Source organism: Notamacropus eugenii, chromosome 5, assembly GCF_028372415.1.
Source record: "Notamacropus eugenii isolate mMacEug1 chromosome 5, mMacEug1.pri_v2, whole genome shotgun sequence".
Lineage (NCBI taxonomy): Eukaryota > Metazoa > Chordata > Mammalia > Diprotodontia > Macropodidae > Notamacropus > Notamacropus eugenii.
The window spans coordinates 4,219,504-4,243,432 of NC_092876.1; the positions used below are offsets into that span (position 1 = coordinate 4,219,504).

Consider the following 23,929-nt stretch of genomic DNA (forward strand, 5'->3'; position numbering starts at 1 on the left):
CCCCCCAAGCATTGAATGCTGGCCCTTGTCTCAGCATCCTGACGGCCTTCAAGTCTCCTCCAAAATGCCATCTTCTGTAAGGAGGCTTCCTTGGTCCATGGTCTCTGATTTCCTGCAATTTTCCTTGTATATTGCCAGGGAGAGGCCGCGGGGGCTGCCAATTGTGAATGCTGAGAGATCGTGAAAGAAGAAAAGACTTGGGCCAGGCAGAAAGTGTAAAGAACAGCTCCCGTTTATTAATCTGAGCAGAAGGGTTTATATAGTGTTTTTACAGGCAAGCAAGCAGGGTTATTCCCATGAGAACATTTTTAGTTTGCTTCTTATACTTCTTAATCTAGTTCCTCCAGTGAGACAACCTTGGGGCGCACATGCAAGGTCAGGATGTTCTCCTCCTTGCATATCAAGAGTGGAATGGTGAGTCAATTTTCCTGATAATGGCAGCCCTCAAGTTAGTATAAGTCTCAAGTAAAACCTGGACAGCGCCTCACATTCCAGACTCCATCAGTACTGGCCCTCTACATCTCCCCATTCTTTTCTTTGCAACCTTATAAAGGTGCAGTCTGTGAGTATGTTAGAGAGTTGCATATAATGCCTTTGGTCAAAGGTATGCCACAGAGGGCAAAGATATCCAATATTATCAATGGTGGTATAAAATGTATTAATAAAGAGTTCATATTTTGCAATGGATTGACCTTCAATGCATTCCAAATATCCTCAGCTATAGTCTCAAGACCAATTCCCGGTATCTGACTGTTAGCAATTTGATTAGTAGTTAGCCAGACTCTGTATATCTGCACTAAGCATGGAATTTCCCCATATGCCATTTAGCTGATTCTTTATCTTATCTCAGGGGATGTGAGTCCTATTATAGAGAATAGATGTAACACAGAGAAATAAGTATCGATAATCACGATGCAAATTCATCCAAAACTTCACATGTTCAAGCTCATCTCCTACATATACAATAGCCTGTTTTAACATATTCAATTTCTGTTCAAAATCACAATCAATATGTGTTTGTGTCTTAAGTGCCAAAGATATATTTTTTTGCTAAATCTTGAGCAAAGTCATCAGTTTGAATAGAATTTTGCATAGTAGTTACAGAAGTTGCTAAAGAAGCGATATAGTAACAAGTGAGACAATTCCACCAATAACCCAGTCTATAAACCTCCTTTCTCTTAGTCTTTTTTGTAACATATAAAATGTTTCATCAGATGGTGCAAACCATCCCTTTCTTATTTTTACAGGGAAAATTTCATATTGGGGTTGTTCTAAAATAAAGATCAATTCTCCTGGTATACTGGGGTTTCAACATTGTTGGACCACCATTTGGACAAATTCGATTATAGATATCCTTTTCCTCTATGAAATTTGTAATGGAACTATTAGAAATCAAGAATGCTTGTTTTCCCCTCAGACAGGCAAATATGCTGGCTCTGGTATACGTACCAGGATAATTAGAGCATCCTGTACCTGTACATTTTTGAACCACCACAGTATAGTTTACGGCAGAGAATGCTTTTCAAATCTGATCATGTTGTATCCCTCCTGGGGATTCAATGACATCAATGACCCACCGAGGTTCATACCATGACCATATATGGTCATAGAGCATCCAAGTTTGCAATAGTGTCACTCTCATATTGTATATGCCCCGATACAGTGTCTGACATGGTGGATAATTCTTCTGAGGTCAGTTTATTATACTTTGGAAGCATGATGATATATTCAACCATATTATCTTTTCTAGGGTGCTTTCCTGTGTTGTTACAGAGAGAAGACTGACCTTCCAATATATACCTGAGCTCTGATTCTGATCTACTATATGAGCAATTTTGGTCTTATTTTTCACTTGAACACAGTGTTCAATATTATTACTAGTGGTCAAGCAAATAGGGGGGTGAAATGCCTGACTGGAGTAAGTATAAGTTGTGTTTGGCACTCCTCCGTAGCTCACTGCCTTATACCCAAAAATCTCTGAGTGATTTTCTGTTGTTACAGTACCATTTACTTTACTTTCCCATGTGATCAGTCTTAGAAATGGAGGATTGTCCATATATGTCCATAGTTGTACTTCCTCTCTTCTTTGACACAATCCTATTTGAATAGTCAGAAATAAAAGTCCTTTGGTAATATCTGCAATTGGTGTTTTCCACTAATGTTGTTGACATTAGTCTCACCTTTTCCCTCCCCTTGTTCTTTCTGCAGCATCAATTGTAAAAGTTTTCTGATGCAATTCTCCAATTCCATCCTCGGGTCTGCCAACATCCTCGCAGTCCTTTCTAGAATCCACACTGCTTTTATTTCTCCTGTGGAAAACACACAAATATACCCTCATCCTCAGGTTAATAATTTTGCTTTTCCAGACCATAACCTTGTCTTTGGATCCTTCCACATGACCACAATACCTGGCATGTCTCCTCTTAGTTGTTCTTTAAAATGTTTTTGAGTTGGGGTACAGCCCTCATGATCTGAAGTTAAAAAGTTTATTGTGTATGTTGCTTGATCTAGCCTACTTTTTGGCCTGTGTAGCATATTTCCCCCTTTTTAGTTTTTCTAAAATCATCTTTATGTTCCTGTCTTTTCTTTCCACTACTGCTTGACCTGTTGGATTATAAGGTATTCCTGTAATATGAATGATTTGTAAAGAGAAATGTAATATTAGAACTGGGGCCCAAGTACATGCGCCCAAGCACCCCATCATTCCCCCCTTAAACAGATGGGATCCAAAATCTTTTGGGGGTAAAGTATGAAGGTCTCAGCTCCCGAAATTGCTTCCTGCTGAGATTGGATGTAGAACTGTCCCTGCCTCACGGGATCCCCCTTTTGGAGGGGTTGGGTCTTTAGTCAATATGAGGAACTTGGCCAGTGTCTGGTTCAGAGGGTGATGGGTCATGGTCTTGGACAAAGAGGATGGTATGCGGCCTGAGCTGTCATCTGCAAGTGGAGAGTATTGAGCCTAACAAATCTGGCACAGAGATTAAACGAATGAAGACCAAAAAGGAGTAGGAAGAAAATGACTAGAAGTGAGGTGGGTGTGAAAATACTGTCAAACTTCCTCACACACTCTCATGACATACTTAGTAACTATCCAGGGACAGGAAGGGTTTGGATGACTCCCACTTGTTCCCAACCTCCTTATCTGTTTTCCATATTTCTGATCAAGCTTTTATTTATCTTTCTAAATCTCTTGAATCCATTATTCAGACAGCTTCACTTTCCTTTATATTTCTACCATAGACAAGACAGCTCACAAGTTATTACTTTTCACCAGCATAGTTGTATCATCTTAAACAAAAGAGATTTCTAACTGGAACCTCACAACTGAATAGATGTTTATCGTTGTTTCACAGGCTTGTCTATCCTTTTCTGATTATATTCATTCTGGAAGAAAAACTTTAGAAGTTAAGTTGTTAATAAGTTGGAACACTAATTTTAACTCTTGCTTAGGCCATGGAATGACTACAAATTCAGATTAAAACGGTAAGATCTTTTCTGCTTTATAGATCATTACATATTAACTTAGCAATACGTTGTATTGAAAATGAAGGTTTAGTAGATTTTTAGAAGATTTAGTAGGCTTTACAAGAGAAATTGTTTCTAAAACATTTAAAGTGTTTTCTTTTAAAACAGCTTAAAATTTATCCTGATTTTAAGTTACTAAACTTTTAAAAAGAACGTTAGTTAAAACCTTTTAAAATGAGAGTTCTCTTTTCACTTTGAAACAAATAAACCTTTTAAAATTAAAATTCATTAAAACTTAGTTGGTATAAAAATATCCTTAAGTAATATGAATTCCCAAAGTATTAGAACAAACCAAATTCTTAATTATTACAGAATTCCTACATATCACAAAATGCTTTAGTCAAAAATGTGCAATGGAATCTCACAGTAAGAGACTGCTTACAGAAAAAAAACACTACCCCTTTTAAAATCCTTTTAAACAATGGGGACATCTTAAGGTGAGTCTTAAGTAGTTTACATAAATTTCTGAACATGCTCTAATTTCAGATAAAAATAATATTGGGTTCTGCAGTAAGATTACACAAAAGGGCTCACACGTACTGACTACTTGCTATTGATCATAGAAATTTGCTATAGAAGGAAAAAATAGGGACATGTGACATACCAAATATGTCAGGATAAAACATCCTTGACTGTTTAAATTCAGATAAGAGTGGAATTTTCCTATTATGTAGTATCTGTTTTATAGCCAGACTCAGGAATAGTGAGGTGGGAAACATTCCTTTTTAAAGGAACACAATAGGGAAACTGACCAGGGGGTTCCCATCCTAGATTGAGGCTAGAATTGTCCCTTTGGTGTTTCCTTTCCAGATACAAACTTCACCTGTTAACAGTAAAGGATCACATTCCCTCTGAGTAGATTATGGCATTTCTCTCAGAAACTGATTTAATGCAGACAACTACACCCAAATTCAAACTCAAAACAAAAATAGTTATGGTCCCAAATGCCTTTTACCATAAACAGCAAATTTCACTAATCACAGTTTAGAGCCAGATACAGTTATTTCTATTCTCGTGGAGTTGCTATAAGAAATGAAGATTTACCAGGACTCACATACACAAAGGATTCCATTTAAGATCTTTCCTTCTCAAATTTAAAACTTGTCCTGATATAAAAACCAATTGTTAAAAATCCTTTCTATCCATTACAACCTCTGAGCAAGTCATATTCATTGTTTAGAATTTACATAAGCCAAACAAGTTTCTTTCTTAGGGCTGATGAACTTGCCCACATGGATGGTTTCCAGGGGCCTTAGCAGTTGTACAAAGTATAGGAGATTGGCACAGACCCCATGCCTGCCAACCCCCAAACATACCGGAGGACTGTTCCGCATGGGCAGAACCAATCTAAATAAAGTTTTCACTCAGTTTTAGGTTTAGCATTAAAACAGTAACTCCATCTAACAGTTAACAATCTAACAATTTTTATAAATGATAGTCAAATTGTTTTAGCTCTAACCTCTTTAACAGGCAAAGGTGAAAATACCTGGTTTTCTAAATGTCTATTACAAAACATTATAAGATAAAATTAGCAGGACTGATAAAATTTAAAATAGCATAACTGGTTGTACACAATTTTCCCCAAAATCTTAGTTTCGACAAAATTCAGATTAAAAATTGTTTTTTGAAAGCATCAATTCTAGATTACAGTGGTCATTCAATTTTTACAATACAAACAAATTTTATTATAATTTAGAAGCACAATAGTAATACAAAGAGTGAACTTCAGGTGCCATTATTTACATTTCCAAACCATCACATATAAAAATGATTAATAGAAGACCAAGCTTACTAAATGTAGAGGCTGGTTGGCTTGTGATCTCATACTGCCCTGGCCCATCCCCTACTCTGGGAGAGGATAACTTTAGCACTCTCTTCACTTGATCTAATCTGGGATGAGAGGAGTTAACAGAATCTATTAAAATGTTTTTAGCTGTTTTAAGTATTCACTGCAGCCCTAGGTTGATGATCAGAGTCAGGGTTACAGGGTAAAAAAAACTTAATGGTTCTAACTTTTACTCAAGTAAATTTCACTTCTGTGTCCAGTCCTTAAAAAAATCTTTAAAAGGGGGCTATGAAACTGTCAGTTGAAGTGTGGGAGACTGGAAAAAAAAAATCCAGTGGCACCTAGTCCCCTCCTCTCTACTGGAGAGTTCAAAGCTTTATCTCTGAGGTGTCTCTTTTTATTTTTCAGATCTATGCATTTTGCCACTTTGCCTTAGTACCAAATAATATAACAAATTCTGACCTGTCTTAGACATCCAATTAGGAGTGATATGTTTCACTTAAAATATGACCAGAATAACTACTTTTTGATTGTCTCCCATTAAACAAAAACCTTTCTCTTTCAGGTGAGGCATGAGATAATTAAAATGCTAGTCAGTCTGCCTCTCTGATACGAGGGGAAAAGTTTCCCTGATTTCTTCTTGTCTTTCTCCCCACTTTCACAACCTGTCCAGGGTTAGAAGGTAGAAAAAGAGAGAGAATTTTACCAAAAACTTTTCAACAATTTCCAAAACTTTCATGCTTTCCTTAAATTTTGTACCCAAGTTGTTCTCCTAGTGGGCTTTGATCAAAAACTCTTTAAAACTGCAAATACATTATTTCTTTGTATTTTTAACCTGAAACTGCCTTTAGCAATCATGTAAACTAAATAATGTAAGATTTGTTTCTCTCTTTCTCTCTCCCATTCTCCTCCCTGATGCTGCAGCCATCAGAGAGAAGGGAAGAGGGGGAGGGAAAGAGATAACTGCATTCCAAGGTTCAGCTGCAATGGGGCTGGCTGCAATAACACACTGTCACATGCACACAGAATACATAGAGACAGAACACATATACAGACAATAAAAAAAAAGAATCCAAAAACTGAGAAAAGATTGTCAGAAATCCTCTGCACAAATTAGACCTTTGGCTTGATTTCTTATACGTTGCTTTAAACATCTTTCATTAAATTAAGATTTCCATACTAAGTAATCTCCTTCAAGAGTGGCTTTAGCTAAATTGCACCAACCAGTGGGGCATAGGGCTGTTTGAGAAATGCTCTCTAGAAGGGATTGAATGTAAGGGCTATTTGATCCATAATTGGTTAATTTCTTTAAGAATTCAAAATCCAGAGGAGTGTGTTCTCTTATAGCCGTTCCTGGGTTATTGGGATCTGAAGTTTCTATTACTGGCAATGCTAGCCTCATTTCCAAAGGTATTTCTTCTCCTCTTTCTATGGCTTGTCAAAGGGCTTTTCGTACAATCCCTCAGGCTCCTAGATTTCTTCACAAACTTGTGATCTAGACCTGTATAATGGAGGAGCAGTGGGAGGAGGTGACTCTATTTTAAATTTTTGTGTGACACACTCCATCAGGTCTTCCTCCTCTTTGGTACCAGAGGCTGCATCTACCTTTATTGTTTTTGTGGATAAGGGTACTTGCTTGGGTGGACATATTTTAAGCACATTCCAAATTGAAAATATTATAATAGGAAGATTGTTTGGTCCAACCTCCCTATAACACTCACTCATTTTATTGCCTACTACTTCCCACTTTTCAAGATCTATAGTCCCTTCCTTAGGAAACCAAGGGCAACATTCCTGTATACACTGGAGAAATTCCTCTAATTATGAAGTTGTAATTAATATCCTGCTTTCCCTAACCAGCTTCATTAATACTTTTAGACAATATTCCCTGTCTTTACGGCCTGATTGTACCTGGCCCATTTTTACTTTCATTTTGCCAAACTTTCTTTTGTTAAAACTGTCTTTTGTAAAACTATTTTCTGATTCTACTTTCATTTTGTGTGCCTTATCCCGGTAAGCCTGGTGAGTGGCCCAAAAAAGCCCTCCCTGATGAGGAGGCACAGTTTCCTCCTTGATAAGGAGGCACAGTTTTTGCCCTTACCTTTGCATTGTCCTCGGTTTTTCAAGGGCGATCCCTCAGATGTCTGCTGCTGATGGCAATCAGGCACTGGTCACAGTAGTCTTTGTTCAGGCACCACTTGCCACAGACCTGCTGCGGGGACTGCCAACTGTGAATGGTGAGAGATCATGAAAGAAGAAAAGACATGGGCCAGGCAGAAAGTGTAAAGAACAGCTCCTGTTTATTAATCTGAGGGTAAGGATTTATACAGTGTTTTTACAGGCAAGCAAGCAGGGTTATTCCCATGAGAACATCTTTAGTTTATTTCTTATACTTCCTAACCTAGCTGCTCCAGTGAGACAACCTTGGGGTGCACATGGGAGGTCAGGATGTTCTCATCCTTGCATATCAAGAGTGGGATGGTGAGCCAAATTCCAGATAATGTCAGCCCTCCTGTTAGTACAAGTCTCAAGTAAAACCTAGACAGGACCTCACATTCCATCAGTACTGGCCCTCTATAGTATATAGCTTGTATGTGCCAAGCGCCAAGTGTTGTGCTTGTGCCAAGCGCAAGCATTATACAAACATTATCTCATCAGATCCTAACAAAAGCCCTACTATGTAGCTCCTGTTACCTCCATTATGCAGTAGAGAAAACTGAGGCAAATTAGCTAGTGTCTGAGGCCAGATTTGAGCTTGGCTTTCCTGACTCCAGGCCCAGCACTCTATCTACTGTATCTCCTAGTGATTATGTATGTATGTGTATATTTGTGAAAATGTATGTAGTTGTTTGCAAATTCTCTCTTACTTTCTTTTTTGAATCTGGCAGAATCTGTTCAGCCTGAGTGGGTTCAAAGGTGTAACAGTCATACATAATACTCCAGATGGATTTTCATAATTTCCATAATCATAGACCACAAAATTCTCATAAAACTTGGATATTATAAGCAAAGTTGTAAAATCCCTCTCTCCAAACCCTACTTTGGCTCTTAGAGGTTCTAATAACTCAGTAAAGCACTGTGTTACTCTAGAATTGGACAACCTCTTCTTTCCCAGGGCTGCTAAGATTTAATCTTGGTTGACCTTGCCCAAAGAGAAGGTATCAAAGCATTTGGTAAGTCCCCAAAGCATAAGGAGAATTTACAAGTCTTTTCCACTTTCCCCAAAATGTTATTATTTTTATTATTTTAAAAGCCAAATATACACGATTAAATACTAAGTTTTTAAACATGGTGCCCACATTTCTCTAACAGTTTAATTCATCATTTTTCAGGACTCAGATCAAAAGGAGTTGATTTCCTAAGAATACAACTGTATCAAACTCTACATATCATTTTTAAAATTAACAACATTTCTCATCAAATAATTTCCCAAAATCACAATAAAAGGAAATTTTGAAGTATAATAACAAAAGCACTATTACAGATGTCAAACAAATCTTATTGTTTTGACAAGAGAGATTGGAAACAAAAACCTGTTGCCAATCAAATTACATCAATTCAGTTGAATATATCTTCAAATTATTTAAAAAGAAAATCAATCTGTCCAGCAAGGATTTTAAAACTCTAGACTGACTGCAGTCAGTTACCCAAATATTCATACCAGAACTTTTTGTGCCAGCAAAGAACAGGAATCAAAGTGAGTTCCTATCAATTGTTGAATAGCTAGAGAAATGACAGTATATGAATTCAAAGGAATGTGATGGAAGACTAATGAGAAACATCTGGATGTCAGAGGGAAAAGCCATGACATTTACAGGGGTTTATTTACAGCAAGTAATTTTGGATGTTTAATGAGGTCTCTTATACTGGGAAATTTAATGAGGTCTTGAAGAGATCTAGCCTTGTTAATTAGATCCATAAGTATGATCTCCAGCAAGATTATTCCAATGTCTATGCAAGTACTGTTGAAATCCAAGGCAACCATTCAATGTCACAGTAACAAGTCTATCTTCCAACAATGATTCCAAAGAGGCCAAAGCTGCTCAGTTCTATGAAAATCTGAATATTTTATAGGGAAAAAAGACAGAGGTAGAGAAGATCTAGATAATCATTGAAAACATGATCTGGAGCTGACTGAGGCTCTAATCATGGAATTTTTATTGAAAAATTCAGACTCCAATTGAAGAAAATAGGGAAAATCAACAGACCCCACACACATGACATTGCTTATGACTATGAATTGGAAGTGATGCATAGATTTAGGGGATGATATCTGATAGACAGAATGCTTGAGGACTATGGACAGGTTCTTAATATTATACAGGAAGCAGCAATTGAAAATATTCAAAAGTAAAATTAGAGCAAGAAAGCGAAGTGTCACCTGAGGAGGTCTTACCAATAACTGAGGAAAGCAGTAAAAGGAAAGGTGAAAGAGAAAGGGAAAGATACACCCAGATGAAAGCAGAATTCCAGACAATAGCAAGGGGAGATAAGGTTTTCTTACATAACAATGCAGAGAAATAGAAGAAAACAATGAAACATTGATTACATTCAAAAAGTTTTTCTCCAGTATGGATTCTCTGAAGAAGAGGAAGGTGCCATCCCCATCTGAAAGTGTTTCCATAAGAATGGACTGTCTGCTTGAAAGTCTTTCCATTTAGATTACATACATAAGGTTTCTCTCCAATGTGGCTTCTCTCCAGTAGAGCAAAATGAGCCCTCAGCCTTTCAAAACTGATTATATTGATAAGATTTCTCTCCAGTGTGGATTCTCTGATGATAAGTAAGACTGGAGTTGAAGGGGAAAGCCTTTCCACATTGATTACATTGATAAGGTTTCTCTCCAGTGTGGATTCTCTGATGATGAGTAAGGCCATAGTTGGAGGTGAAAGCCTTTCCACATTGATTACATTCATAAGGTTTCTCTCCAGTGTGGATTCTCTGATGTTGAGCAAGTTTTGAGCTCTGTGTGAAGGCTTTTCCACATTTATCACACTCATAAGGTTTCTCTCCAGTGTGGATTCTCTTATGTACAGCAAGTTTGGAACTCTGTGTGAAAGCTTTTCCACATTTATCACATTCATAAGGTTTCTCTCCAGTGTGGATTCTCTGATGATAAGTAAGACTGAAGTTGAAGCTGAAAGCCTTTCCACACTGATTACATTCATAAGGTTTCTCTCCAGTGTGGACTCTCTGATGCAGAGCAAGTTTGGTGCTCTGTGTGAAAGCTTTTCCACATTTATCACATTCATAAGGTTTCTCTCCAGTATGGCTTCTCTGATGTGCAGCAAGACTGGAGTTGTAACAGAAAGCCTTTCCACATTGAAGACATTGAAAAGGTTTCTCTCCAGTGTGGCTTCTCTGATGTACAGCAAGATTAGAGCTTCTTCTAAAAGCCTTTCCACATTTATCACATTCATAAGGTTTCTCTTCAGTGTGGATTTTCTGATGTACAGCAAGACTGGAACTGTAACAGAAAACCTTTCCACAATCATTACATTGATAAGGTTTCTCTCCAGTGTGGATTCTCTGATGATAAGTAAGTCTGTAGTTGGAGCTGAAAGCCTTCCCACATTGATTACATTCATAAGGTTTCTCTCCAGTGTGGCTTCTCTGATGTAGAGCAAGTTTGGAGCTCTGTGGGAAAGCTTTTCCACATTTATCACATTCATAAGGTTTCTCCCCTGTGTGGCTTCTCTGATGTGCAGCAAGACTGGAGTTGTAACAGAAAGCCTTTCCACATTGATGACATTCATAAGGTTTCTTTCCAGTGTGGCTTCTCTGATGTAGAGCAAGTGTGTAGCTCTGTGAGAAAGCTTTTCCACATTTATCACATTGATAAGGTTTCTCTCCAGTGTGGCTTCTCTGATGTGCAGCAAGACTGGAGTTGTAACAGAAAACCTTTCCACATTGATTACATTCATAAGGTTTCTCTCCAGTGTGGATTCTCTGATGTGCAGCAAAACTGGAGCTGTAACAGAAAACCTTTCCACACTGATGACATTCATAAGGTTTCTCTCCAGTGTGGATTCTCTGATGGGCAGCAAGACTGGAGCTGTAACAGAAAACCTTTCCACATTGATTACATTCATAAGGTTTCTCTCCAGTGTGGATTCTGTGATGCACAGCAAGACGGAAGCTACAAATGAAAGCCTTTCCACACTGATAACATTCATAAGGTTTCTCTCCAGTGTGGATTCTCTGATGTGCAGCAAGACTGGAGTTGTAACAGAAAGCCTTCCCACACTGATCACATTCATAAGGCTTCTCTCCAGTGTGGATTCTCTCATGGGCAACAAGTTTGCAGTTCAGTATGAAAGCCTTTCCACACACATTACATTCATAAGGTTTCTCTCCAGCATGGCTTCTCTGATGTACAGTAAGGGTGGAGCTGCATCTGAAAGCCTTCCCACACTGATTACATCCATAAGGTTTCTCTCCAGTGTGGATTCTCTGATGTGCAGCAAGATTGGAGCTACAAAGGAAAGCCTTCCCACATTGCTTACATTCATAAGGTTTCTCTCCAGTGTGGATTCTCTGATGATAAGAAAAATGGGATCTCTGTTTAAATGCCTTCCCACACTGCTTACATTCATAAGGTTTCTCTCCAGTGTGGATTCTCTGATGTGCAGTAAGACTGGAGTTGTAATAGAAAACCTTTTCACACTGATGACATTTGTAAGGTTTCTCTCCAGAATGGATTCTCTGATGTATAGCAAGACCGGACCTCTGTTTGAAACACTTACCACACTGATTACATTTATAAGATGTCTGTTTTGTGTGATTTCTCTGATGTTTAGCTAGACTGGAGTGACATCTGAAAGTCTTTCCACATTGATTACATTCATAAGTTTTCTCTCCAGTGTGGATTCCCTGATGTGCAGCAAGATAAGAGTTGTATCTGAAAGCCTTTTCATATTGATTACATTCATAAGGTTTCTCTCCTGGGTGGATCCTGTGAAGTACAGTGCAGCTCTGTCTCCCAGGGAAGTTAAAAGGACCACCCCACATTAAACCTTCCTCATTAGTTTCTTTCATAGAAATGCTTAACTTTTCAGTTATCTCTTTCATTTCAGATGTAAGCTCTCCCTCTGTAAGAAAAACAAAACAATAAAACATATACAGAGATACTTGTATACACACATATAATTATAAGCCCTTCCCTCCATTGCCAGAAAGGAAACTCACTGCTGTATATTCCCCAGGCTAAGTGTAAAGTCTTTTCAAAGTTCAATGGACAGAATCCATCATTGCAAAATGCCATTAGGTCACAGCAGCAGGATAACTTGATTTACAAAGAGCTTCACACACAATCACACTGGATCCTCACAAACAGCTGTGACACAGGCAGACCCAGAAATTCTCAGTACAGTCTCAGCTCAGGCCATGGGCTCAAAATGACTCAGTGACTTGCCCAACATCCCTGCAGCTGAGACAAGAACTTCATCCTTGCAAATAGGCATGCTTTGTCCACAGTACTAGATGGTTGTTCTCCTTTGCACTTTCCTTTCTTTGTTTTTTTAAAGAAAAAAATACTTTATTAATGCAAGTTGATTGTTTTCTCCCTCCCTTTGCATCTTCCTATTTCTTGAGATGCAACAACATTGAAATTAGGCCAATTAATAACCCTGGAATGGAGATTTAAGTTCAAGGAAAAAGAAGGGTTGAAGATGGTGGAGTAGAAGAATGGACCTGTAGAAGCTCTCCTCATCACAGCCCATAAAATACCTGTAACGAATGACTCTAAACAAATTCTAGAGCAGTAGCAACCATAAAATGACAGAAAGAAATAGATTTCCAGCCCAATACAGCCTGGAAGGCAGACAGGAAAGGTCTATCACACCAGGCTCAGCACTGAGCAGAGCCCAGCCTTGGCTGTGCAGCATGGCAGGGACAGGACCACAGCAGGCTTCAGGGTGGGGAATCACGGGCAGCAGCTGTGGTTCCCAGATTACTCAACCTACCAACACCAAAGACAGCTTCAAAGGTCAGTTAGACTTTTCTAAAGCTCTTCCACCTGGGTGAGAAGGGAGTAGGGTACTGTCCTAGTCGCAGCCCCAGGTGGCAGCAGGGTCCATTTTTGGTGCCCCTCAGCCTAAATACCCTGGAGGACTTCAGCAGCTGATCTGAATCTCACCCCTGAGTGGCAGTCCTAGGGTGAGGAGGAGCACTTACTGGTAAAGCTAGTAGAGGCTCTGGAGGGGTAATTCTACTCACAGATCCTGTGCAGAAAAGCTTGTGGCTGCTCCCAGACCAGAGCACAGACAAAGAGAGGAGTAAACTCTCCCCCTTGCTTGTGCCACCTTGGAGGAACTGAGGACATACAGAGTATACCCTCCTCTTGACAAAAGACTCAAAGGTCAAGTAACTGGCTGGGAAAATGCCCAAAAAAGGGGGAAAAAAATAAGACTATAGAAGGTTACTTTCTTGGTAAGCAGGTATTTTCTTCCATCCTTTCTGATGAGGAAGAACAATGCATACCATCAGAGGAAGACATCAAAGTCAAGGCTTCTGCATCCAAAACCTCCAAAATAAATGTGCAATGGTCTGAGGCCATGGAAGAGTTCAAAAAAGATTTTGAAAATCAAGTAAGAGAGGTAAAAGAAAAATTGGGAAGAGAAATGGGAGTGATGCAAGAAAATTATGAAAAGTGTGTCAATACCTTGCTAAAGGAGAGCCCCCCCAAAAAAATTGCTGAAGAAAATAACATCTTTAAAACAGACTAATTCAAATGGCCAAAGAGGTCCAAAAAGGCAATGAGGAGAAAAATGCTTCAAAAAGCAGAATTAGCCAAATGGAAAAGGAGGTTCAAAAGCTCACTGAAGAAAATAGTTCTTTCAAAATTAGAATGGAGCAGATGGAAGCTAATGAGTTTATAAGAAACAAAGAAATTACAAAACTAAACCAAAAGGATGAAAAAATAGCAGACAATGTGAAGTATCTCACTGAAAAAACTGACCTGGAAAATAAATACAGGAGGGGCAATTTAAAAATTATGTGACTACCTGAAAACCATGATCAAAAAAAGAACTTAGACATCATATTTCAAGAAATTACCAAAGAAACCTGCCCTCATGTTGTAGAACCAGAGAGTAAATATATATACAAAGAATCTACAGATCACCTCCTCAAAGAGGTCCAAAAAGAAAAACTCCTAGGAATATTGTAGCCAAATTCCATAGTTCCCAGGTCAAGGAGAAAATATTGTAAGCAGCCAGAGACAAACAATGCAAGAATTGTGGAACTATAATCAGGATAACACAAGATCCAGCAGTTTCTACATTAAAGCACTGAAGGACTTGGAATATGATATTCCAGAAGTCAAAGCAACTAGGATTAAAACTAAGAATCACCTACCCAGCAAAATTGAGTATAATACTTCAGGGGGGAAAATGGTCATTCAATGAAAAAGAGGACTTTCAAGCATTCTGGATGAAAAGACAAGAGTTGAATAGAAAATTTGACTTTCAAACACAAGAATCAAGAGAAGCATGAAAAGGTAAACAGGAAAGAGAAATCATAAGGAACTTACTAAATTTGAACTGTTTACATTCCTACATGGAAAGATAATATTTGTAACTCTTTAAACTTTTCTCAGTAATTGGGGAGCTGGAGGGATTACACACACACACACACACACACACACACACACACACACACACACACACACACACGTAGATACAGAGCAGTTGAAATGAGTTGAATAGGAAGAGATGATATCTAAAAAAATGAAATTAAGGGGTGAGATTCTAGAGCAGCAGAAGCCACAAACTGAGAGAACAAAATAAATTTCCAACTGAGACAGGCTGGAAGACTGACAGGAAAGGTCTATCACACCAGGCTCGGAGTAGAACCCAGCCCAAACTTGGCTGGGCAATGTATTTTCTTTCACCCTGTCAGATGAGGAAGAACAAAGCATACCATCAGAGGAAGACATCAAAGTCATGGTTTCTGCATCCAATACCTCCAAAATAAATATGCAATGCTCTGAAGCCATGGAAGAGCTCAAAAAAGATTTTGAAAATCAAGTAAGAGAGGTGGAGGAAAAATTGGGAAGAGACATGAGAGTGATGCAAGAAAATCATGAAAAGTGAGTCAACACCTTGCTAAAGGAGACCCAAAAAAATGCTGAAGAAAATAACACCTTTATAAACAGACTAACCCAAATGGCAAAAGAGGTCCAAAAAGGCAATGAGGAGAAGAATGCTTTAAAAAGCAGAATTAGCCAAATGGAAAAGGAAGTTCAAAAGCTCACTGAAGAAAATAGTTCTTTAAAAATTAGAATGGAGCAGATGGAAACTAATGACTTTATGAGAAACCAAGAAATTATTAAACAAAACCAAAGGGATGAAAAAATAGAAGACAATGTGAAATATCTTATTGAAAAAACAACTGACCTGGAAAATAGATCCAAGAGAGATAATTTAAAAATTATTGGTCTACCTGAAACCCATGATCAAAAATAGAGCCTAGACATCATCTTCCAAGAAATTATCAAGGAAAACTGCCCTGATAATCTAGAACCAGAGGGTAAAATAGGAATGGAAAGAATTCACTGATCACCTGAAAGAGATCCCAAAAGAAAATTCCTAGGAATATTATAGCCAAATTCCAGAGTTCTCAGGTCAAAGAGAAAATATTGGAAGCAGCCAAAAAGAAACAATTCAAGTGTTGTGGAAATACAATCAGGATAACACAGGATTTAATAGCTTCTACACTAAGGGATCGACAGGCTTGGAATATGCTGTTCCAGATGTCAAAGGAGCTAGAATTAGAACCAAGAATCACCTACCAGCAAAACTGAGTTTAATATTTCAGGGAAAAAAATGAAATTTCAATGAAATAGAGGACTTCCAAGCATTCTTCCTGAAAAGATCAGAGCTGAATAGAAAATCTGACTTTCAAATACAAGAATCAAGAGAAACATGAAAAGGTAAACAGGAAAGTGAAGCCTTAAGGAACTCATTAAAGTTGAACTATTTTCTACACGGAAAGGTATTATTTGTAACTCATGAGATGTTTTTCAATATTAGTGTAGTTAGAGGGTATACATATGTGTAGGTGTGTATGGGTATGTATGTATGTATATGTTATATATGTGTAGGTATGTATACGTACATGAGTGTATGTGTGTATACACACACATATACATACATAGACAGAGGACACAGGGTGAGCTGATTATGAAAGGAGAATACCCCCCCCAAAAAATAAAGTCTACTGTTGAATGGAACTAGGAGTAAGAGAAAGGGAGAAGTAGAATGTAGCAAATCACCTCACATAAAAGAGGGAGAGGGAGCTTTTACAATGGAGGGGAGAAACAAGGAAATAATTGAGCCTTACTCTCATGGGATTTAGCTTAAGGAGGGAATAACACACACTTCATTGGATATGGAAATATATTTTACCCTACAGGAAGGCAGGGGGGAAGGGCATAGGAGAGGGAAGATAATAGAAGGGACAGCAAATTGGGGAAAGTGATAATCAGAAGCAAACATTATTGTGGGAGGACAGATCAAGGGAGAGAATGGAATAAATGAAGGGCAGGATAGGACAGAGGGAAATGTGGTTAGTCTTTTACAACATAACTGTTATGGAAATGCTTTGTACTGTTATACATGTATGACCTATAATTGGATTGTTTGTTTTCTCAATGAGGGTGGGTGAGGAGGGAGGGAGAAAATATGGAACTGGAACCTATAAGAATGAATGTTAAAAATTGTTTTAGCATGCAACTGGAAATTAAGATATACAGGCAATGGACTATAGAAATCTATTTTGTCCTACAGGAAAATAGAGGGGAAGAGGGATGGAAGAAGGGTGGGAAACAGAAGAGAGGACAGACTGGAGGAAGGGGTGGATAGAATGTATGCTATCCTGGGGTAGGGGGTGGGGGGAGATGGGGAGGAAATTGTGAATTTAAATTCTTGTGGAAGTGAATGTTGGGAACTGAAAAATAAATAAATTATATATGTGTGTGTGTGTGTGTGTGTGTGTGTGTGTGTGTGTGTGTGTATTAAAAAAGGAAGAAAAGAAAATGAGCCAAGTAGTCTAGGGGAAATAATTCAAATCTCTTAAAGGTAAACACAGGAAAGACAACTAGGGTCAGCAAAAGACAGAGAACTCTCAGTTAATGATGAGTCAAACTAGGACTACCAAGTCCTGCTTGATCCTATGCAGTAGCTCAATCCTAGAGCCACCAGATGATTTACACAGATAGAGCAGGCCCCAGTTTCTCAAACTAAATCCCATAGGTGGAGGGGAGAGTGACTGATATAGTATAATTAAGCACTAAAAACACAACGTAGTCTAATATTTTTAAGTGATTGCATTGGCAAAGTCCAAGATGTTAGTTAGGGAAAGCACAGGAGGGAGTCTGATTTTAAAAAATTAACAAGTAGATGATTGTTACTACTGCATATACAATTTCTTAAGAGCTACATAATATTGAAAATAAGCCACTATTCAGATTTTAAAATACATTTACATGTGAAATTTGTGCTAAGCACTTTTGGCGGAGTTGTGAACTGCTGGAGAGCAATCTGGAACTAGATGAAAGGGCAATCAAACTGTGCATATTCTCTCATCCAGCAATAGCACTGCTGGGTCCAAAATCCCCAAAAATTACTTTTAAGTTTTTTAAAGAAAAAGGGAAAAGACCTATTAGTACAAAAATATTTATAGTGGTTCTTTTTGTGGTGGCAAAGAACTGGAAATTGAGGGCATGCCCATTAACTGGAGATTGGCTGAAGAAGTTGTGGTATATGATTGTGATGGAATACTCTTGGGATACTATTCATCGTAAGTAATGGTGAGTGGGATGATTTCAGAAAAACCTGAAAAGACACACGAGCTGATGCGAAGTGCAGTGAGAAGAACCAGGAGAACACTGCACACAGCAATAACAACGCTGTACAGTGAAGAACTGTGAATGACTTGGAGGTTTTCAGCACCACAACCATCCAAGACAATCTGGAAGGACTCATGATAAGAAAGAACCGATGTTGTCTGAAAACATATTGAATCATACATATTTTCCACCTTATTTTTTATTTTTTTGAGTCTTCTGGTACAAAATGAACATGGAAGGATTTTACATGATTACACACGTATAACTTTTAACAGATTGCTTAAAATCTCAGGGAAGGGAGAGGGATAGAATTTGGAACTCAAAGCTTAAAAGAAACCCCAAGGTTAAAAATTGTTTTAGCATGTAATTGGGGAAAAAATTATTTAGAAAAAATTATCATATTAGATAAAAAATTATTATATTAGAAAAAATTTGTGCTATGGAACAGGAGAGATGCAACGGTATAGAGATACAATACTGGCCTTCATGGAGTTAACTGTAGCAAAGGACTGTATAATCTTGTTACAAATTGAAATATAAGTATATGATCATGACTATACATAAACCCACCTTGAAAAAATAAAATATCCTTGAAAAAGTAAAAAAAAACAATTGGATACTTTACAAGAGCTATCTGAGCCTCCTCCTTCCATAAATCAGGTGCCTTCTTTTCCTTTTGGATACCACTATCAGATGACCTGGGCCTCCCTCTTTGAACTAAAGCAAACTCCTTTCCCTGTAAATCAGCAAATTCCAGCATGTCATCTTCCTCAGTATACTGCCACTCCAGCACACCCATTATTTCCCTGCTCTTCAATCTCTCCTGCACTAATGACTCCTCCCCTAGTGCCACAAATAAAACCATTTCTCTCTAAACCTCAACATATAGTCACTGGATCCGTTCAGCCTAAGAAATATATCCCTATCACTTCTCTTTTTCTATTTCACAGCCGAACAACAGGAGACACCACCCCCTGACATCTGGGGTCTCCAACTCCTTTGGTTTCTCTGAAATTCGTGGCAGTCTAGCGCCGAACTTCATTGTTCAATGGAAACTCTGCTCCCCCAAATCACCAAAGGTTTCCAAGTTAATAAATCCACTGGCAGTGTCATCATCCTCATGCTTCTTGATTTTTCTGCAGCCACTGACAGAGTCTCTCTCTCTCTCTTTCTCTGTCTCTTTCTCTCTGTGACATTTCTCCTACTGTTCTCCAAACTAAACTTCTTCACCCAGCCTTCCCCTCTTTCTGCTTTCCTAATGTTCTCCAAGGCTGCGTGCCAATATTGTGGGCTGTTAAGGAAATACCCTACAGTTGTCACTGACTCTCACACATTCACATTCCTGAGCCCCACATTCAATCTGCTGCAAAGTCCTGTGATTCCACCTTGCTAACGTCTCTCCCATACACCCCCTTCTCTTTCAACACAGCCACTGTCTTGGTTGAGGTCCCAATCACCTCACACCTGAGGTATTTCAAGAACCTGCTGCTTGCTACAGCTGCCTCAAGTCTCTTCCATACCAGTCATTCCTCCAACCACCTGTCAAATCAATCTTCCTAAAGTTCTGTACTGACCATGTCACCATCTACTGAACAAACTCCTGTGGCTCCCTAGCAAAAGGATCAAATATGAAATCCTCTCTAGGGCTGCTAATCATCTACCTCTATCCTACACTTCCTGTCTTCCCTCATCTTATTTTCCCTCTATATATGCTACCATTCAGTGGAATGAGCCTCCCTTCTGATCTGTGAACAGGAACCTCTCCCTCCTCCCTGCACCTCACCATTTTTCCTCACCATCCCCATGTCTAGAATGCTTGCCCTGGCTTCCCTGAAGCCCCAGCTGGAAGCCACCTTCCACAATGAGCCATTCCAATCCTCCTTCCCTTTAGGGCCTTCCCTTTCTCAAAGAGCTCCAATTTGTCCTGTCCATGCCAGGTTTGTATATTGCTGTTGGCATGTTGTCTGCCCCCCCAGTCTGATCTCCAGGAGAGCAGGGGAAGTTCCTTGTATCCCTTATACCCCTGGTGCTTGGCAAAGGGTCTGGCACACAGCAGGCACTTAATAAACGTTCACTGACTTTGAAGAAGATCTATGAAAAAGCCCATATTAGAAAGGCTAATGATTTTTTGCACTTTCAGGAACTTCCTGCCCCCAAATTCCAAATAATGCCTTTTTATAGGATCAGAGATTCTTCCTTGGAAGAGAGTTTCTAGGACATAGTGTCCAACTCCCTCATTTTATAGATGGGGAAACTGAAGTTCAGTGGCTCAGTGACTTGTCCAGGATCCCACTGCCAAAAAGTGTCTCAAAAAGATTTCCAAGAAAGATCTTCCTGCCCCCAGCTCTAGCACTTGCTTCACCTCTACACCTAGCAGCTTCTTGTAACCATACTTCTCACACCTGTTTTCCCCTAACTCACCTGGATGGCAGCTGCTCAGGACTTCTTGCTTCAGCAGCCAGGGTGCTCCCCTTCCCTCCAAACAAGAAAGCAGATCTTCTCTGGGAACTGGCAGCCCTGGGCATGGAGAATCAGGGTTGAGGACGGAGAAAACCTTGGAATTTACTTCTCTTTAGGAGAAAGTTACTCTGCTTTGAGAATCACTCCCTCATGTTCACTCACACTTGGTTTATTCAATGCTTGTCATGCAAGTAACCCAGAATAGGTCATGCCAGATCAGCCTTGAGCTCCAGCAAAAGGGACCTTGCTGAGTCAGCTTTAGCCCTGGCCCCTCCCCTGCTCCTCACTCTCTGAAAGCTATAACAACCTTGTTCCTGTTCATTCAGGGAGTCTTTGCCTCTGCTGGTGACATTCTCCTGCTGGGGAACTCAAGGAATCTTAGTGCAAATTTTGCAGTTTTCTCACATGTTGAATGGAGATAATGTCACGTAACGACATCATATTGTAAAGAAAGCACCGAGCACAACAGCTGGGGAACAGCAGCTGAACAGAAGTGCTGATTTCCTTCCTTCCTTTCCCACCATCTGGGCTGGAATTTGGGGCAATGGAAAGGAAGGGGAAGGACAAACGTGCCCTACCAGGCACAGGTGGGAGCTGGGAGCTACCAACTCAGGCTTCTCCCAAAGGCGAATGTCTTAAATACTTAGCCCCTCCCCAAAGAGGAAGGGGGTGCAGGGCAAAGCCACCTGAGCAGCGTGCAGATATATTGGGCAGACACAATTCACATGCAGGGACAGGCTGGACTACCTGATGGAGGAGGACTTCCACACCTTCCACATCAACTCTGATCTGAACTTTGACCTCAAACTCCCAAGAATTGGCAAGAGACAGAAGCAACCAGGAAAACTCCACCTTCTCTTCACCCACTGTACTGACCTTTTATAGTAAACCCAGGCAGTAGCAGGACCCTGTCTCTAGGACACATGAGAGCAACACTTTCTGTCTAGAAACTGATAAATGCTCCCAAGTCAGCAAACTCAGAAATGAAGTCATTCCCGCTTGTAGCAGACTCAGAGTGGCCAGGGGAAGTGTCCTTACCCAGGGAGAGCAGGTTCCCAGCATTCTCCAACATGATCTCCTTGTACAATTCCTTCTGAGAATGGTCCAAGAGGCCCCACTCCTCTGGGGTAAAGTTCACAGCCACATCCTTGAATGTCACCCACTCCTAAACCATCAAAAGTCACAGGATTTAGAGCTGAGACTCCAGAATTCATACAGTCTAACTTTCAAGTGAGAGGAGAAAACTGAAAAAGTAGATTTACCCAAAGGTTGTACCCCTGCTGAGTGTCAGAGTCAACACCTGAAACCAGTAACTAAGAGCCCAGTGGAATGTTGAGAAAAGCATTTGATGTGATCAGCTGGAATAAAGTTGAGAAACCTTTTACTGTGGAATGCGTCTCTGGAATCTCAAACAAAGTATGTGTTTTGGAAGTGGCATTGTGGAAGAAATGGACAGAAGATGATATGAAATTTCTGCCTTCTTAGAAATGAAAGTGGTATGTTGTACAGCAGGTTGTGTGAGGAATTTGTGAGAAGATGGCAAGGACAGTGCATTTGGGGGGAGGCATTTATGTGCAATTATAGAAAAGAGAGGAAAGAAAAAGAAAAGATGTTGTTTATTTCCTGAGAAGCTGAAACAAAGCCTTCTCTAGATCAAACATGAAAAGGATTCATGAGACACAGTCATTACATTCTGGACTGAACTGAAGGATATGAGACTTTCCTTTCAAGTGAAGGAGAGTTACCTGTGGTTACACTGATGCATACATCTATTCAGTTTTTTATATCCTTCACTCGTCAATAACCTGTATTTTTTATTATTATATTTAGTTACATAGTTGGTCATTTCTGTGGTTCGTTTTGCTCCAAGAGGACCAAATGAAATCCTTATGTCAGGGTCAAGGTGTGTCTGACCATGGAGGATCAGACTAATGGGGCCCAGAAGACCCCAAAGGTCAGGCACAAATAATCCATGTGAACATCTGGGGTGGAGATGGCTCCAAATTTGCACAGTTCCCCATTGTTTTGAGCTACTATACTTCTCCTTTGCTCACACAGCCCAGCACATTCTTTGATGTGGGCAGGCCATGCTGGGTGGTTCTTGTCAGTGTCTCCCATATCTCAGAATTGATTACAAAGTTCTTCAGAGAGACCTTGGGAATGTCCTTGTATCCCTTCTTCTGACCACAGTATGAGCACCTTCTTTGCATGAGTTCTCCATGAAAGAGTCTTTTAGGCAAACATGCTGTTGGCATTTGAACAACATGGCCAGTCCATCAGAGTTGTGCTCTATGCAGTAGAGTGGGAATGCTTGGCAGTCTAACTTGAGAAAGGACCTCAGTGTCTGGTATCTTTATCCTGCAAGGTGACCTTCAGAATCTTCCTAAGACAATTCATATGGAAGTGATTCAGTTTCCTACATGGCACTGGTAGACTGTGTGGCTTTCATAGGCACACAAAAATGAGGTCAACACAATAGTTTGGTAAACTTCCAGTTTAGTAGGCAGCCTAATACCTCTTCTTTCCCATACTTTCCTTGGAAGCCTCTGAACACTGAGCTAGCCCTGGCAAAGCAGGAGGTCAACTATTAAAATTAGCTATCTGAAATAGAAAATAATCTGAGGTGCAAATTTGCTAGTAAATAACTACTTAATTGTAACAATTGACAGATTATCTGTAAGGTCAATTAATTCCTCAGTAATTCTTGACAAAGGTGTGACTTATAGAGTTTATTTTTATAACAGAAAATGGAAGAGAAAAATTACAACCATCTTAGGAAGCATGTTTTGAAAATAAAGAAATTAGACAAGTCTAAGAAAACCTGGGTTTTCTTAACCCAGATTCATCCTGTGTCAATCAACCTATCTATCACATGGAGTATACTCCCTGCTCTGTAACTGATGAGTTTTGCACCCAAAATATTACTTCAAAGGAGCCTGTAGCTTGAAGAAAGCCTGGAAATGAGGAGCTTGTGATTTCCAGTGAGCAGTCACACCCCATCCTCCAGCTGCCAGAAAGGGAAACCCAACCTTGGAAGACTCCACTACTCAAGGTAGAAAGTGAAAAGGAGCCAATGCACTAAGACTGGGAAGAGGAACTCAGGCTTTCAATATCCCCTTTCAGCTTGAGTCTTACTATCTCATGATGATTTTAGTCCTACAAAGATATATGTTTCACTGTAAATTATCTCCTATTAAATGATAAAGTCTTATCAACCTGTGTATTCACTAAATCTATAGATAACCTAGACTTGAGAAAATATCTATGTTAGTCTGGCTTAGCTGTAAGGACTAGCTTTATGCAACACT

The 23,929-nt window shown here is 39.4% G+C and overlaps 1 protein-coding gene across 2 annotated transcripts in view; it reads right to left on the bottom strand.

Annotated features, from left to right (window-relative positions):
* Positions 1-214: 214 nt before the first annotated feature.
* Positions 215-23,929, bottom strand: part of LOC140508145 (uncharacterized) — a 29,449-nt gene continuing 5,734 nt past the window's right edge. Inside the window, exons 3-6 of one of the 2 annotated variants that reach the window (XM_072615908.1) lie at positions 21,660-21,786; positions 20,583-20,678; positions 7,413-12,402; positions 215-2,309 (exon numbers count right to left, since the gene is read on the bottom strand). In XM_072615908.1, coding sequence (XP_072472009.1) covers positions 10,040-12,402; positions 20,583-20,678; positions 21,660-21,786 — 2,586 coding nt within the window. In that variant the 3' untranslated portion in view covers positions 215-2,309; positions 7,413-10,039. Of the gene's footprint in view, positions 2,310-7,411; positions 12,403-20,582; positions 20,679-21,659; positions 21,787-23,929 lie in introns of those variants that run through there. The other variant, XM_072615909.1, reaches the window with a different exon arrangement.